We start from the raw sequence: 18,346 nt of genomic DNA, 5'->3' as shown, positions 1-18,346 counted from the left end.
AAGGAAATATGCCCTAGAGGCAATAATAAAGTTATTATTTATTTCCTTATATCATGATAAATGTTTATTATTCATGCTAGTATTGTATTAACCGGAAACATAATACATGTGTGAATACATAGACAAACAGAGTGTCACTAGTATGCCTCTACTTGACTAGCTCATTGATCAAAGATGGTCATGTTTCCTAACCATAGACATGAGTTGTCATTTGATTAACGGGATCACATCATTAGGAGAATGATGTGATTGACTTGACCCATTCCGTTAGCATAGCACTTGATCGTTTAGTTTGTTGCTATTGCTTTCTTCATGACTTATACATGTTCCTATGACTATGAGATTATGCAACCCCCATTTACCAGAGGAACACTTTGTGTGCTACCAAACGTCACAATGTAACTGGGTGATTATAAAGGTGCTCTACAGGTGTCTCCAAAGGTACTTGTTGGGTTGGCGTATTTCGAGATTAGGATTTGACACTCCGATTATCGGAGAGGTATCTCTGGGCCCACTCGGTAATGCACATCACTATAAGGCTTGCAAGCATTGCAACTAATGAGTTAGTTGTGGGATGATGTATTACGGAACAAGTAAAGAGACTTGCCGGTAACGAGATTGAACTAGGTATTGAGATACCGACGATCGAATCTCGGGCAAGTAACATACCGATGACAAAGGGAACAACGTATGTTGTTATGCGGTCTGACCGATAAAGATCTTCATAGAATATGTAGGAGCCAATATGAGCATCCAGGTTCCGCTATTGGTTATTGACCGGAGACGTGTCTCGGTCATGTCTACATAGTTCACGAACCCGTAGGGTCCGCACGCTTCAAGTTTGATGATGGTTATATTAGGAGTTTATGTGTTTTGATGTACCGAAGGAGTTCGGAGTCCCGAATGAGATCGGGGACATGACGAGGAGTCTCGAAATGGTCGAGACATAAAGATCGATATACTGGACGACTATATTCGGACATCGGAAAGGTTCCGAGTGATTCGGGTATTTTTGGGAGTACTGGGGAGTTACGGGAATTTGTATTGGGCCTTAATGGGCCATACGGGAAAGGAGAGAAAGGCCTCAAAGGGTGGCCGCACACCTCCCCATGGGCTGGTCCGAATTGGACTAGGGAGGGGGGCGCACCCTTCCTTCCTTCTCCTTTTCCCTTCCCTTTCCTTCCCTCCTACTCCTACTACTTGGAAGGGCTCCTAGTTCTACTAGGAAAGGGGGAATCCTACTCCCGGTGGGAGTAGGACTCCCCTAGGGCGCGCCATAGAGAGGGCCAGCCCTCCCCTCCTCCACTCCTTTATATACGTGGCTAGGGGGCACCCCATAGACACAACAATTGATCTCTTGATCTCTTAGCCGTGTGCGGTGCTCCCCTCCACCATAATCCACCTCGGTCATATCGTAGCGGTGCTTAGGCGAAGCCCTGCATCGGTAGAACATCATCATCGTCACCACGCTGTCGTGCTGATGAAACTCTCCCTCAACACTCGGTTGGATCGGAGTTCGAGGGACGTCATCGAGTTGAACGTGTGCAGAACTCGGAGGTGTCGTGCGTTCGGTACTTGATCGGTTGGATCGTGAAGACGTACGACTACATCAACCGCGTTGTGCTAATGCTTCCGTTTTCGGTCTACGAGGGTACGTGGACACACTCTCCCCCTCGTTGCTATACATCACCATGATCTTGCATGTGCGTAGGAATTTTTTTTGAAATTACTACGTTCCCCAACAGTGGCATCAGAGCCTAGGTTTTATGCGTTGATGTTGTGCACGAGTAGAACACAAGTGAGTTGTGGGCGATATAAGTCATACTGCTTACCAGCATGTCATACTTTGGTTCGGCGGTATTGTTGGATGAAGCGAACCGGACCGACATTACGCGTACGCGAGACTGGTTCTACCGACGTGCTTTGCACACAGGTGGCTGGCGGGTGTCAGTTTCTCCAACTTTAGTTGAACCAAGTGTGGCTACGCCCGGTCCTTGCGAAGGTTAAAACATCACCAACTTGACAAACTGTCGTTGTGGTTTTGATGCGTAGGTAAGAACGGTTCTTGCTAAGCCCGTAGCAGCCATGTAAAACTTGCAACAACAAATTAGAGGACGTCTAACTTGTTTTTGCAGGGCATGTTGTGATTGATATGGTCAAGACATGATGCTAAATTTTATTGTATGAGATGATCATGTTTTGTAACCAAGTTATCAGCAACTGGCAGGAGCCATATGGTTGTCGCTTTATTCTATGCAATGCAATTGCGCTGTAATGCTTTACTTTATCATTAAGCGGTAGCGATAGTCGAGGAAGCATAAGATTGGCGAGACGACAACGATGCTACGATGGTGATCAAGGTGTCGCGCCGGTGACGATGGTGATCATGACGGTGCTTCGAAGATGGAGATCACAAGCACAAGATGATGATGGCCATATCATATCACTTATATTGATTGCATGTGATGTTTATCTTTTATGCATCTTATCTTGCTTTGATTGACGGTAGCATTACAAGGTGATCTCTCACTAAATTTCAAGATAAAAGTGTTCTCCCTGAGTATGCACCGTTGCCAAAGTTCGTCGTGCCCAGACACCACGTGATGATCGGGTGTGATAAGCTGTACGTCCATCTACAACGGGTGCAAGCCAGTTTTTGCACACGCAGAATACTCAGGTTAAACTTGACGAGCCTAGCATATGCAGATATGGCCTCGGAACACTGAGACCGAAAGGTCGAGCGTGAATCATATAGTAGATATGATCAACATATTGATGTTCACCATTGAAAGCTACTCCATTTCACGTGATGATCGGTTATGGTTTAGTTGATTTGGATCACGTGATCACTTTAGAAGATTAGAGGGATGTCTTTCTAAGTGGGAGTTCTTAAGTAATATGATTAATTGAACTTTAATTTATCATGAACTTAGTCCTGGTAGTATTAGCATATCTATGTTGTAGATCAATAGCTCGCGATGTTGCTCCCAGTTTATTGTGTTCCTAGAGAAAACTAAGTTGAAAAATGTTAGTAGCAATGATGCGGATTGGATCCGTGATCTGAGGATTATCCTCATTGCTGCACAGAAGAATTATGTCCTTGATGCACCGCTAGGTGACAGACCTATTGCAGGAGCAGATGCAGACGTTCTGAACGTTTGGCTAGCTCAATATGATGACTACTTGATAGTTTAGTGCACCATGCTTAACGGCTTAGAATCGGGACTTCAAAGACGTTTTGAACGTCATGGAACATATGAGATGTTCCAGGAGTTGAAGTTAATATTCCAAGCAAACACCCGAGTTGAGGGATATGAAGTCTCCAACAAGTTCTATAGCTAAAAGATGGAGGAGAATAGCTCAAGCAGTGAGCATGTGCTCAGATTGTCTGGGTACTACAATCGCTTGAATCAAGTGGGTGTTAATCTTCCAGATAAAATAGTGATTGACATAATTCTCTAGTCACCATCACCAAGTTAGTAGAACTTCGTGATGAACTATAATATGCAAGGGATAATGGAAACGATTCCCAAGCTCTTCGCGATGCTGAAATCGACGAAGGTAGAAATCAAGAAAAGCATCAAGTGTTGATGGTAAAAAAACCACTAGTTTCAAGTAAAGGGACAAAGGGAAGAAAGGGGAACTTCAAGAAGAACGGCAAGCAAGTTGCTGCTCAAGTGAAAACCCCAAGTCTGGACCTAAGCCTGAAACTGAGTGCTTGTACTGCAAAGGGACTGGTCATTGGAAGCGGAACTACCCCAAGTATTTGGTGGATAAGAAGGATGGCAAAGTGAACAAAGGTATATTTGATATACAGATTATTGATGTGTATTTTACTAGTGTTCGTAGCAACCCCTCGGTATTTGATACTGGTTCAGTTGCTAAGAGTAGTAACTCGAAATGGGAGTTGCAGAATGAACAGAGACTAGTTAAGGGTGAAGTGACGATGTGTGTTGGAAGTGGTTCCAAGATTGATATGATCATCATCGCACACTCCCTATACTTTCGGGATTAGTGTTGAACCTAAATAAGTGTTATTTGGTGTTTGCGTTGAGCATGAATATGATTTGATCATGTTTATTGCAATACGGTTATTCATTTAAGTAAGAGAATAAATTGTTGTTCTGTTTACATGAATAAAACCTTATATGGTTACACACCCAATGAAAATGGTTCGTTGGATCTCGATGGTAGTGATACACATATTCATAATATTGAAACCAAAAGATGCAAAGTCAATAATGATAGTGCAACTTATTTGTGGCACTGCCGTTTAGGTCACATTGGTGTAAAGCGCATGAAGAAAATCCATGTTGATGGGCTTTTGGAATCACTTGATTATAAATCAGTTGATGCTTGCGAACCATGCCTCATGGGCAAGATGACTAAGGCTCCATTCTCCGGAACAATGGAGCAAGCAACAGATTTGTTGGAAATCATACATACTGATGTATGTGGTCCGATGAATATTGAGGCTCGCGGCAGGTATCATTATTTTCTGATCTTCATAGATGATTTGAGCAGATATGAGTATATCTACTTGATGAAACACAAGTCTGAAACATTTGAAAAGTTCAAAGAATTTCAGAGTGAAGTGGAGAATCATCGTAACAAAAATAAAAGTTTCTACGATATGATCGCAGAAGGAAAATATTTGAGTTACGAGTTTGGCCTTCAGTTAAAACAATGTGAAATAGTTTCACTACTCATGCCACCTGGAACACCACAGTGTAATGGTGTGTCTGAACGTCGTAACCGTACTTTATTAGATATGGTGCGATCTATGATGTCTCTTACTGATTTACCACTATCGTTTTGGGGTTATGCATTAGAGACAGCTACATTCACATTAAATAGGGCACCATCTAAATCCATTGAGACGACACTGTATGAACTATGGTTTGGCAAGAAACCTAAGCTATCGTTTCTTAAAGTTTGAGGTTGCAATGCTTATGTGAAAAAGTTTCAACCTGATAAGCTCAAACCCAAATCGGAGAAGTGCATCTTCATAGGATACCCAAAAGAAAATGTTGGGTACACCTTCTATCACAGATCCGAAGGCAAGATATTCATTGTTGAGAATGGATCCTTTCTAGAGAAGGAGTTTCTCTCAAAAGAAGTGAGTGGGAGGAAAGTAGAACTTGATGAGGTAATTGTACCTGCTCCCTTATTGGAAAGTAGTTCATCATAGAAATTTGTTCCTGTGACTACTACACCAATTAGTGAGGAAGCTAATGATGATGATCATGTAACTTCAGATCAAGTTACTACCGAACCTCGTAGGTAAACCAGAGTGAGATCTGCACCAGAGTGGTACGGTAATCCTGTTCTGGAGGTCATGTTACTTGACCATGATGAGCCTATGAACTATGAGGAAGCGATGATGAGCCCAGATTCCGCGAAATGGCTTGAGGCCATGAAATCTGAGATGAGATCCATGTATGAGAACAAAGTATGGACTTTGATTGACTTGCCCATTGATCGGCGAGCCATTGAGATTAAATGGATCTTCAAGAGGAAAACGGACACTGATATTAGTGTTACTATCTACAAAGCTAGAATTGTCGCAAAAAGGTTTTCGACAAGTTCAAGGTGTTGACTACGATGAGAGTTTCTCACTCGTATCTATGCTTAAGTCTGTCCGAATCATGTTAGCAATTGCCGCATTTTATGAAATCTGGCAAATGGATAAACAAAACCGCATTCCTTAATGGATTTATTAAAGAAGAGTTGTATATGATGCAACCAGAAGGTTTTGTCAATCCTAAAGGTACTAACAAAATATGCAAGCTAACTAGCTATCTAGCTACTAACTATGGACCCGAAGGTCTGAGGTAAACTACTCACACTTCATCGGAGGGGCTAGGATGATGTAGAAGCCCTCCGTGATGACGGCTCTCTTCCGGCGGAGCTCCGGAACAGGCCCCAAGATGGGATCTCGTGGATACAGAAAGTTGCGGCGGTGGAATTAGGTTTTTGGGTCCTGTTCTGAACATTTGGGGGTACGTGTATATATATAGGAGGAAGAAGTACGCCGGAGGAGCAACGAGGGGCCCGTGAGGCAGGGGGCGCGCCCTAGGGGGGGGCGCCCCCACCCTCGTGACCGCCTCTTTTGTTCCTTGGAGCAGGGTCCAAGTCTCCCGGATCACGTTCGGTGAGAAAATCACGTTCCCGAAGATTTTATTCCGTTTGGACTCCGTTTGATATTCCGTTTATCCGAAACACTGAAATAGGCAAAAAACAACAATTCTGGGCTGGGCCTCCGGTTAATAGGTTAGTCCCAAAAATAATATATGTGGAAAATAAAGCCCAATATAGTCCAAAACAGTAGATAATATAGCATGGAGCAATCAAAAATTATAGATACGTTGAAGACGTATCAGTATGTCCTGCGATCGTGAGATTTCACGGAGATCGAAGGGCAGAAGCTAGCAGAAGGGACGGTGGGATCGTAAATCAGCTCGGCAAGATTGGAAGCAATCGGAAATAGGCAGAGGTAGCGCTCGGCAAGATCGAATCCGTTTCATGGTGGCGGCGTAACGTGGACAACCGGGACTGCGACGCATGGAGCTAAACCGCTCGGGATCGAATTCTTGGCCGGTGTGCCAGAGCGTGCGTGTGGCTGTAGCCCAGTGCGGGCCAGTGGGCTAGATCAGGCTGGAAGCTGCATGAGGGCCCAGCATGGTGTGCTGTCCAACTGTTTGGGCGCTGGTGGGCAGGCCGGGACGTGGTGGCTACGCGTAAGAGCCACATACGCAGACGATCGGAGGCTGAGGTGCTGGAATTATGTACGAGATTTTGTTGGTTAAAAAATGGAATTGCTATGTTCACGTGTGCACGGGAGTGGTTTGGCATGGATTGATTTGATTCTTTGTTCTGCTATAGGTGCATGGAGAAGCTAATAAATCAAACATGGGCAAGATAATTTGCAGACAAGGGATTTGTCCGGTTTAAGTTTGCATGAAAGTTTTGCTAGGTTGGTTTGATAAGATGGCTTGGAGCGTGTGAACAGGCAACGGAGTGGGCGGACAAGCGCCTCATGAAGGATCATGCATATACAGGGCGTCAAGCAAAGCAAGGATGTGCGGGCGGACATGACGCAGGGTGGAGCAAGGTTGCAGTCGGATGTTTCCGGCTGGGTTGGATTGGACAGTCTGATGGATCGACATGGATGTTGGTCAAAGGAGAAGACGGTGGTGATTTCAGCGACTACGACATATGAGCGTGATGCTGATGGTGACCAACTTCTGGGGCGTGGAAACACGTGGCACAGGCCTGAGGGCTTGTGCGGCTTCGGCAAGACAATGACACAAGGTTGATTCAAGGTTGTGTACACATGAGAGCTTCAAGTCGACGGGGCATGAGGGTGGCACGTACAACCACCATGGAGTCATGTTGAAGGTGGAGCTGGAGTCTAGCGGAAGACTTCACTCTGTGCTGATGGAGGGGCTACGACGTAAGAATTCGGAGAGTCGAAGCCTATTTCAGTGGGATAGCGAGAGACACGTGGATCGGATTGGGTACCAGTGGTCTGATGGAGACGTAATACTCGGCATCGATCGGTGATGATCAGTGGTTCTCTGTAGTAGGGGTTTGAGTGGTGTGGGTCCGCGGCCCTAGAGACTCGACCAGGACAGCAGAGGCTCGGTGCGGTGATAGCGGCGAGACGTGCGGTAAGCACGGGACACGATGACAGGCCAAGTCACTGGTGGTCGGACATGTGGTCAGACAAATTGTGCAGGGGGTGTTGAAGCAGTGTTGACGAGTACCGGATTCAAGTTGGTGACTGGGTCTATCAGTGCTGGAAGATGGACATGAGTTGACCATAGAGAATCTGAGGAAGTGGCGGAGAGTCTGAAATTGTCAAAAGCTGAGAGAGTACATGGCCGTATATTCTGTGGTGTTTAGTGCACATGGCAAAGTGCGGATGACAAATACAGAAGGAGGTGGAGTGCTATAGCTGTGGGACATGCTAGAGACTATTCGGAGGAAGGGTGAGAGAACTGCGAATTTGACTCAGGGTGACACGGGGCGACGGTGAAATTCCTTCAACACTACAAGAAATATGTCAACTAGTGACCTTCTCTTAGTGACCCTAGCTGAATTGGTCATAAATCCACGGCCATTTCGCTTGGAAGGGCTTAAACCCTGAAATTGCCTTACGACCAATATAAATGGTTATGAGGTTGTGAATGTGGATGCATTGGTACTTATTTCTATGACTAGGCGCCACCTCATTAGTTTTGCGTATGTGTCATGTCCATGTGTCAATTTCTGTCCTAGGTTGTGAAGCAACCTATATTTCTGTTATTCCCAAAATTCCCAAAACATTCTCATAAATTCTTTGGATCATATCTTTGTTAAATGTGTAAAAAACCTTCCTCACCTAGTTCAAATATAATTCAAAAATATTCATTTTCCTATTCTGTTCAGAACAGCACTTTGTGAAGGAAGTGCTATTTACATATACTTGATTGACCTCAAAAATTTTGGGCACTCTTTCGTATCCAAATCATTGCCTCGTGAAAAATTTCAGCTCCATTTTCCTAGTAAATGTTCCTCGGCAAATTTCCAAAGTTTTCATTCAGCTAGAAGCTTTGTGAAGGAATAACTAGCTATGCATATCGTAATGATTTGAATTTTTGCCACATATTCTATATGCCCATATCATATCTCTCCAGAAAGTTTTAGCTCCATCTAACAAACCATGATAGCTCACTATCCAATCTTTGTTATGAGTAATATTTTTAGGTTGTGAAGCAACTACATTTTATATTGCTTTATAATTGTAGCCAATTTACCAGGACATGACCCTGCCCATAGAAACTCACTACGCCAAATTTTAGCTCATTTAGTTTAACCAATTGCCCTCAATATTTTTCCCAATTTTCTATTCAGTTGAGAGCATTGTGAAGGTACCATTTTTATATATCCAAATGGAATGAAATTTGTACAGTCCCTTCATATTCCCAAATTATCACCCTCATCCAAATTTCATCTCAATCCATTTATCCATTTGAGCCCAGCTTCAACATCCATATTTCTGCCCGATGTGGTACTTTGCAAAGCAAGTGCCATCTAAGCTACTCCATTTGAGCTCAAAATTTTCCAAGACAGTCTCCCTAGTAGCTGATCATCCTCAGCCAAAACTCAAGCCCATTGGCCATGTGCGTTCCCCGTACCGCTAATCAAACACTTGGGTGCTAATTCATGTTTGAGCATAGTTCGGTCTCCTCCTGAGATTCTTCTATTTTCATTTTCTTCCAAGAACCTACCTGGGGAGTTCCCAACCCACTAGACATTCCTAGGCCGCCCAGAACGCATAACAACGCCACAGTCACGCGGTGACCACACGACGGGCATGCGAGTTTACGCGCTTTCGAGTTGGGGCCCTGGGCCACCGTCCAAACCTCGACGTATCGCCACTAAACCATGTATTTCTGCTTAAATAGATACTTATATAACTAGAAATGATTTTTTGAAAAAATAAAGAGCAAACTATAAGGCAGCTGCAGTTCAAATTTGATCCGCTTCCTTTGAATCAGCGGAAATTTGTCTTTTTCACCAGAGGTGGATCAAAGCTTTTGAAACCCCAACCACTTTGTCAATTGTTCATTAAATATGCCCTAGTATTTTGGAAATTTGGTTTGGTCCAATTTTGCAACAAATATATGGTAGGTCCTTCACAAAAACTCATTTCGGGCACTCGAAAAATGGAAGATGAATTTTCCGTGCAAGGAAAAATGAAAACTCCCTTAGGCATTGTTTGGAATTCCAAGATGCACCCTTGTCCACAATATGAGATCATTTGAACAAACTATGCCATGAATGTGGCCATAAGATTGATCATTTGGCTTGAAAGCCATGAATCTTCACGCATGATAGCTCATTTCTGAGAACACTTTTTTAAAATAATTGATGTATTATAAGTTTAATATTTTTAATGGAAACTTGGTCACATATGATGACACAATGCGAAGGTTTCCAATTTTTGAATTTTTTGAATTTTTTATGCCTGTTTCAAAATGCGGTCAAAACGGCGGACTTGACCGTTCCTAGCTAGTGGTTGAATCTTAGAAAACTTTTGATGTTTCTCTGTTTAAATAGATACTTATGTACCTAGAAATTATTTTTGGAAAATATAAAGAGCAAACTATGAGGCAGCTGCAGTTCAAATTTGACCCGCTTCCTCCTGAATCGGAAGAAATTTGTCTTTTTCACCAGAGGTGGATCAAGGCTTTTGACACCTAACCATTTTGGTCAATTGTGCATTAAATATGTACTAGTATTTTAAAATTTTGATTTGGTCCAATTTTGTAACAAATATATGGTAGGTCATTCACAAAAAAAAAATCATTTCAGGCACTCAAAAATTGGAAAATGGATTTTTCGTGCAAAGAAAATGAAAACTCCCTTAGTAAACATTGTTTGGAATTCCAAGATGCACCCTAGTGCACAATATGAAATCATTTGAACAAACTATGCAATGAATGTGGCCATAAGATTGATCATTTGGCTTAAAAGCCATAAATCTTCACGCATGATAGCTCATTTCTAAGAACATTTTTTTAAAATAATTTTCGTATTACAAGTTTATTATTTTTCCTGGAAACTTGGTCACATATAATGACACAATGCGAAGGTTTTCCAATTTTTTTTATTTTTTTGAATTTTTATGCCCATTTCAAAAAGCGGTCAAAACGGCGGGCTTGACCGTTCCTATCTAGTGGTTGAATCTTGAAAAACTTTTGATGTTTCTCTGATTAATATATACTTATGTACCTAGAAATAATTTTTGGGAAAAATAAAGAGCAAACTATGAGGCAGCTGCAGTTCAAATTTGACCTGCTTCCTACTGAATCAGCGAAAATTTATCTTTTTCATTAGAGGTGGATCAAAAACTTTTGACACGCAGCCATTTTGTCAATTGTGCATTAAATATGGTCTAGTATTTTAGAAAATTTATTTGGTCAAATTTTGCAACAAATATATGGTAGGCCCTTCACACAAAAAACTCATTTCGGGCACTCGGAAAATGGAAAATGAAATTTCCGTGCAAAGCAAATGAAAACTCCCTGAGGCAACATTGTTTGGAATTCCAAGATGCATCATTTTGCATAATATGAGATCATTTGAACAAACTATGCCATGAATGTGGCCATAAGATTGATTATTTGGTTGAAAGCCATGAATCTTTAGATATGATAGCTCATTTCTGAGAGCACTTTTTTAAAAGAATTTTCGTATTACAAGTTTATTGTTTTTCCTGGAAACTTGGTCACATATAATGACACAATGCGAAGGTTTTCCAATTTTTTGATTTTTTTGAATTTTTTATGCCCGTTTCAAAATGCGGTCAAAACGGCGGGCTTGACCGTTCCTAGATAGTGGTTGAATATTGAAAAACTTTTGATGTTTCTCTGATTAAATATATACTTATGTACCTAGAAATGATTTTTGGAAAAAATAAAGAGCAAACTATAAGGCAGCTGCAGTTCAAATTTGACCCGCTTCCTACTGAATCGGCGGAAATTTGTCTTTTTCACCAGAGGTGGATCAAAACTTTTGACATCCAACCATTTTGTCAATTGTGCATTAAATATGGCATAGTATTTTAGAAATTTGAGTTGGTCCAATTTTGCAACAAATATATGGTAGGTCCTTCACAAAAAAACTCATTTCGGTCACTCGGAAAATAAAAATGCAATTTCCATCCAAAGTTTATTATTTTTACTGAAAAGTAGGTCACACTTGGTGACACAATGCGAAGGTTTTTGATTTCTATTTATTTCTATTAAAAATTTAGGTCGTCAAATAGAAGACATGATTTAACATCTTATTTTCAATCGATTACGACCAATTTAAATGGTCTTAACATCATCAAAAAGGATACTGCATTCTGATTGGTCCAAATTCATCTCACGCGGATCATGGATTAAGCACCGTCGGATACGACCGGATCCAACGGCAGCCACACCCCCCTCGTCGTTCTCACCCCCTCCCGAATCACCCCGTGTCCCGCTCATCCTCGTACACCCATGAAACCCTAGCTCCCTTCTCCCAATCGCCACTGACGCTCCATTTTCCCCGTCGCCGCCGCCACCCAGATCCAGATCCAACCTCTCGTGCTGCCTCCCTCTCCCCGACCCAGACCTCCCTCTCCGCCGTCCCAACCCCTACCCCGCCACCGGCCTCCCCTCCAAGTGTCACTGCTCTTGACCTGCAACGACCTGAGCAGGAGCAGCAGCAGCTTCCTCCTCCGCACGCCAAGGCCATGGCACTGGAAGGAAACCCGGCCATGGAACCGACAGCCATTTCGCCGCAGCCGCCTTCCACCGGCTCGAGCTCCACCCTTCCCTTCAACCATGGGGAGTGCCTCTCCGAAGCCCTAGCCCCTCGGTCCCATAGCCCATACCTCCCCTTCTGACGTGCGTGGTGTTTTCTCGTCGCAGGAGGACGTTGATGTCGACCCCGAGGTGGCGGCCGCCGGTCCCAAGAAGAGGATGTTCCGCAAGTTCAGCTACCGCGGCATGGACCTAGACGCTCTCCTCGACATGTCCAGTGAGGACCTCGTCGGGCTCTTCCCAGCCCGCGCTCGCAGAAGGTAACGAGCGGTGTCTCCTTTGCGTTGTGGATCTGCAACTGTGGCTGGCTGCGGTTGTCTTTGGTCTGATCCGGCTTGTTGATTAGATTTGTGTTGGGATTGGTTAGGTTCTCGAGGGGTCTGAAGAGGAAGCCGATGGCGCTTGTCAAGACGCTCTGCAAGGCGGTGATTGATGGTTCCCTTTTTACACTTGTTTGTAGTTGAGTGCCATGGTGAACTGCTTATCTTTGAATATATCTGATATTTCCTGCTATATTCTTGATTTTTAACATCACTGTAGTTTTCGGAATTGTGCTTGAGTTGAGCTATTTAGTTCCTCCTGGAAATTAGTTCTGCTCCTCACGTGATATCAGTTCCTCGTTAGATCACAGTGGCAGGCGATGTGCTACCATAACTTGTCACAAAAGGCCTATGCTATTTAGTTTTGTTTGTTGAATTAATCATAAATGGTAGATTTTTTTGTTATTCAAAGCTGCCTGACGATGTAGTTAGGTTTTCTTTGTTGTAGACATGGCATTGTTAGAACTTCGGATGCAGATTTTCATCAACTGTTTCTGTGATTTTCCACTAGAAAATGTATATGCATTGATTATTCTATTTTAAACTTCATCATGGTATGGTCTGTTTCTATTCCCCTGGCTTGATTCTGTTGACACTAGCATGCTCTGTTTGTTTTGGAGCCCAACCATGGACTGTATGTACTAAGCTAGCTCAAGCACACACACAGCCAACTTGATTTGCCTCGCTCTGCTGTTACATTATATTACTTGGGTTACTGCAAAGCTGCCTGCCTGCTACTGTCTTTGTCTGCAACGCAGACCAACTTGATTTCAGTGCATTCTTTTCCATAATTAGACTTATGAAGCTCAAACTGACCATATCAGCACTAGTCTCACATTTAGATTTAAAATGCTGTCTGGAAATGTGTGTAGTCGATATTAGTCGGTATTAGTCTACGAGGGTACGTGGACACACTCTCCCCCCTCGTTGCTATACATCACCATGATCTTGCATGTGCGTAGGAATTTTTTTTGAAATTACTACGTTCCCCAACAGTGGCATCAGAGCCTATGTTTTATGCGTTGATATTGTGCACGAGTAGAACACAAGTGAGTTGTGGGCGATATAAGTCATACTGCTTACCAGCATGTCATACTTTGGTTCGGCGGTATTGTTGGATGAAGCGAACCGGACCGACATTACGCGTACGCGAGACTGGTTCTACCGACGTGCTTTGCACACAGGTGGCTGGCGGGTGTCAGTTTCTCCAACTTTAGTTGAACCAAGTGTGGCTACGCCCGGTCCTTGCGAAGGTTAAAACATCACCAACTTGACAAACTGTCGTTGTGGTTTTGATGCGTAGGTAAGAACGGTTCTTGCTAACCCGTAGCAGCCATGTAAAACTTGTAACAACAAATTAGAGGACGTCTAACTTGTTTTTGCAGGGCATGTTGTGATTGATATGGTCAAGACATGATGCTAAATTTTATTGTACGAGATGATCATGTTTTGTAACCAAGTTATCAGCAACTGGCAGGAGCCATATGGTTGTCGCTTTATTCTATGCAATGCAATTGCGCTGTAATGCTTTACTTTATCATTAAGCGGTAGCGATAGTCGAGGAAGCATAAGATTGGCGAGACGACAACGATGCTACGATGGTGATCAAGGTGTCGCGCCGGTGACGATGGTGATCATGACGGTGCTTCGAAGATGGAGATCACAAGCACAAGATGATGATGGCCATATCATATCACTTATATTGATTGCATGTGATGTTTATATTTTATGCATCTTATCTTGCTTTGATTGACGGTAGCATTACAAGGTGATCTCTCACTAAATTTCAAGATAAAAGTGTTCTCCCTGAGTATGCACCGTTGCCAAAGTTCGTCGTGCCCAGACACCACGTGATGATCGGGTGTGATAAGTTGTACGTCCATCTACAACGGGTGCAAGCCAGTTTTTGCACACGCAGAATACTCAGGTTAAACTTGACGGGCCTAGCATATGCAGATATGGCCTCGGAACACTGAGACCGAAAGGTCGAGCGTGAATCATATAGTAGATATGATCAACATATTGATGTTCACCATTGAAAGCTACTCCATTTCACGTGATGATCGGTTATGGTTTAGTTGATTTGGATCACGTGATCACTTTAGAAGATTAGAGGGATGTCTTTCTAAGTGGGAGTTCTTAAGTAATATGATTAATTGAACTTTAATTTATCATGAACTTAGTCCTGGTAGTATTAGCATATCTATGTTGTAGATCAATAGCTCGCGATGTTGCTCCCAGTTTATTGTGTTCCTAGAGAAAACTAAGTTGAAAAATGTTAGTAGCAATGATGTGGATTGGATCCGTGATCTGAGGATTATCCTCATTGCTGCACAGAAGAATTATGTCCTTGATGCACCGCTAGGTGACAGACCTATTGCAGGAGCAGATGCAGACGTTCTGAACATTTGGCTAGCTCAATATGATGACTACTTGATAGTTTAGTGCACCATGCTTAACGGCTTAGAATCGGGACTTCAAAGACGTTTTGAACGTCATGGAACATATGAGATGTTCCAGGAGTTGAAGTTAATATTCCAAGCAAATACCCGAGTTGAGGGATATGAAGTCTCCAACAAGTTCTATAGCTAAAAGATGGAGGAGAATAGCTCAAGCAGTGAGCATGTGCTTAGATTGTCTGGGTACTACAATCGCTTGAATCAAGTGGGTGTTAATCTTCCAGATAAAATAGTGATTGACAGAATTCTCTAGTCACCATCACCAAGTTAGTAGAACTTCGTGATGAACTATAATATGCAAGGGATAATGGAAACGATTCCCAAGCTCTTCACGATGCTGAAATCGACGAAGGTAGAAATCAAGAAAAGCATCAAGTGTTGATGGTAAACAAAACCACTAGTTTCAAGTAAAGGGACAAAGGGAAGAAAGGGGAACTTCAAGAAGAACGGCAAGCAAGTTGCTGCTCAAGTGAAAACCCCAAGTCTAGACCTAAGCCTGAAACTGAGTGCTTGTACTGCAAAGGGACTGGTCATTGGAAGCGGAACTACCCCAAGTATTTGGTGGATAAGAAGGATGGCAAAGTGAACAAAGGTATATTTGATATACAGATTATTGATGTGTATTTTACTAGTGTTCGTAGCAACCCCTCGGTATTTGATACTGGTTCAGTTGCTAAGAGTAGTAACTCGAAACGGGAGTTGCAGAATGAACAGAGACTAGTTAAGGGTGAAGTGACGATGTGTGTTGGAAGTGGTTCCAAGATTGATATGATCATCATCGCACACTCCCTATACTTTCGGGATTAGTGTTGAACCTAAATAAGTGTTATTTGGTGTTTGCGTTGAGCATGAATATGATTTGATCATGTTTATTGCAATACGGTTATTCATTTAAGTAAGAGAATAAATTGTTGTTCTGTTTACATGAATAAAACCTTATATGGTTACACACCCAATGAAAATGGTTCGTTGGATCTCGATGGTAGTGATACACATATTCATAATATTGAAACCAAAAGATGCAAAGTCAATAATGATAGTGCAACTTATTTGTGGCACTGCCGTTTAGGTCACATTGGTGTAAAGCGCATGAAGAAAATCCATGTTGATGGGCTTTTGGAATCACTTGATTATAAATCAGTTGATGCTTGCGAACCATGCCTCATGGGCAAGATGACTAAGGCTCCATTCTCCGGAACAATGGAGCAAGCAACAGATTTGTTGGAAATCATACATACTGATGTATGTGGTCCGATGAATATTGAGGCTCGCGGCAGGTATCATTATTTTCTGATCTTCATAGATGATTTGAGCAGATATGAGTATATCTACTTGATGAAACACAAGTCTGAAACATTTGAAAAGTTCAAAGAATTTCAGAGTGAAGTGGAGAATCATCGTAACAAAAATAAAAGTTTCTACGATATGATCGCAGAAGGAAAATATTTGAGTTACGAGTTTGGCCTTCAGTTAAAACAATGTGAAATAGTTTCACTACTCATGCCACCTGGAACACCACAGTGTAATGGTGTGTCTGAACGTCGTAACCGTACTTTATTAGATATGGTGCGATCTATGATGTCTCTTACTGATTTACCACTATCGTTTTGGGGTTATGCATTAGAGACAGCTACATTCACATTAAATAGGGCACCATCTAAATCCATTGAGACGACACTGTATGAACTATGGTTTGGCAAGAAACCTAAGCTATCGTTTCTTAAAGTTTGAGGTTGCAATGCTTATGTGAAAAAGTTTCAACCTGATAAGCTCAAACCCAAATCGGAGAAGTGCATCTTCATAGGATACCCAAAAGAAAATGTTGGGTACACCTTCTATCACAGATCCGAAGGCAAGATATTCATTGTTGAGAATGGATCCTTTCTAGAGAAGGAGTTTCTCTCAAAAGAAGTGAGTGGGAGGAAAGTAGAACTTGATGAGGTAATTGTACCTGCTCCCTTATTGGAAAGTAGTTCATCATAGAAATTTGTTCCTGTGACTACTACACCAATTAGTGAGGAAGCTAATGATGATGATCATGTAACTTCAGATCAAGTTACTACCGAACCTCGTAGGTAAACCAGAGTGAGATCTGCACCAGAGTGGTACGGTAATCCTGTTCTGGAGGTCATGTTACTTGACCATGATGAGCCTATGAACTATGAGGAAGCGATGATGAGCCCAGATTCCGCGAAATGGCTTGAGGCCATGAAATCTGAGATGAGATCCATGTATGAGAACAAAGTATGGACTTTGATTGACTTGCCCATTGATCGGCGAGCCATTGAGATTAAATGGATCTTCAAGAGGAAAACGGACACTGATATTAGTGTTACTATCTACAAAGCTAGAATTGTCGCAAAAAGGTTTTCGACAAGTTCAAGGTGTTGACTACGATGAGAGTTTCTCACTCGTATCTATGCTTAAGTCTGTCCGAATCATGTTAGCAATTGCCGCATTTTATGAAATCTGGCAAATGGATAAACAAAACCGCATTCCTTAATGGATTTATTAAAGAAGAGTTGTATATGATGCAACCAGAAGGTTTTGTCAATCCTAAAGGTACTAACAAAATATGCAAGCTCCAGCGATCCATCTATGGACTGGTGCAAGCATCTCGGAGTTGGAATATACGCTTTGATAAGTTGATCAACGCATATAGTTTTATACAGACTTGTGGTGAAGCCTGTATTTACAAGAAAGTGAGTGGGAGCACTACAGCATTTCTGTAAGTATATGTGAATGACATATTGTTGATCGGAGATAATGTAGAATTATTCTGCAAAGCATAAAGGAAGTTTTGAAAGGAGTTTTTCAAAGAAAGACCTCGGTGAAGCTGCTTACATATTGAGCATCAAGATCTATAGAGATAAATCAAGATGCTTGATAAGTTTTTCAATGAGTACATACCTTGAAAAGATTTTGAAGTAGTTCAAAATGGAATAGTCAAAGAAGGAGTTCTTGCCTGTGTTACAAGATGTGAAGTTGAGTAAGACTCAAAACCCGACCACGGCAGAAGATAGAGAAAGAATGAAAGTCATTCCCTATGCCTCAGCCATAGGTTCTATAAAGTATGCCATGCTGTGTACCAGACCTATTGTATACCCTGCCCTGAGTTTGGCAAGGGAGTACAATAGTGATCTAGGAGTAGATCACTAGACAACGGTCAAAATTATCCTTAGTGGAATAAGGATATGTTTCTCGATTATGGAGGTGACAAAAA

The 18,346-nt window shown here is 42.2% G+C and overlaps 1 protein-coding gene across 1 annotated transcript; it reads left to right on the top strand.

Moving 5' to 3' along the window:
- Positions 1 to 7,094: 7,094 nt before the first annotated feature.
- On the top strand, positions 7,095 to 12,808 carry LOC125519250 (small ribosomal subunit protein uS19-like). The gene is made up of 4 exons (XM_087533662.1): positions 7,095 to 7,236; positions 8,899 to 8,915; positions 12,453 to 12,604; positions 12,712 to 12,808. Exons 1-4 carry the CDS (start codon positions 7,095 to 7,097, stop codon positions 12,806 to 12,808), a joined length of 408 nt encoding a protein of 135 aa, XP_087389788.1.
- The last annotated feature ends 5,538 nt before the right edge of the window (positions 12,809 to 18,346 follow it).

Source organism: Triticum urartu, chromosome 7A, assembly GCF_056163025.1.
Source record: "Triticum urartu cultivar PI428250 chromosome 7A, HENAU_Tu73, whole genome shotgun sequence".
Lineage (NCBI taxonomy): Eukaryota > Viridiplantae > Streptophyta > Magnoliopsida > Poales > Poaceae > Triticum > Triticum urartu.
This window is presented reverse-complemented; position numbering and strand designations above follow the sequence as displayed.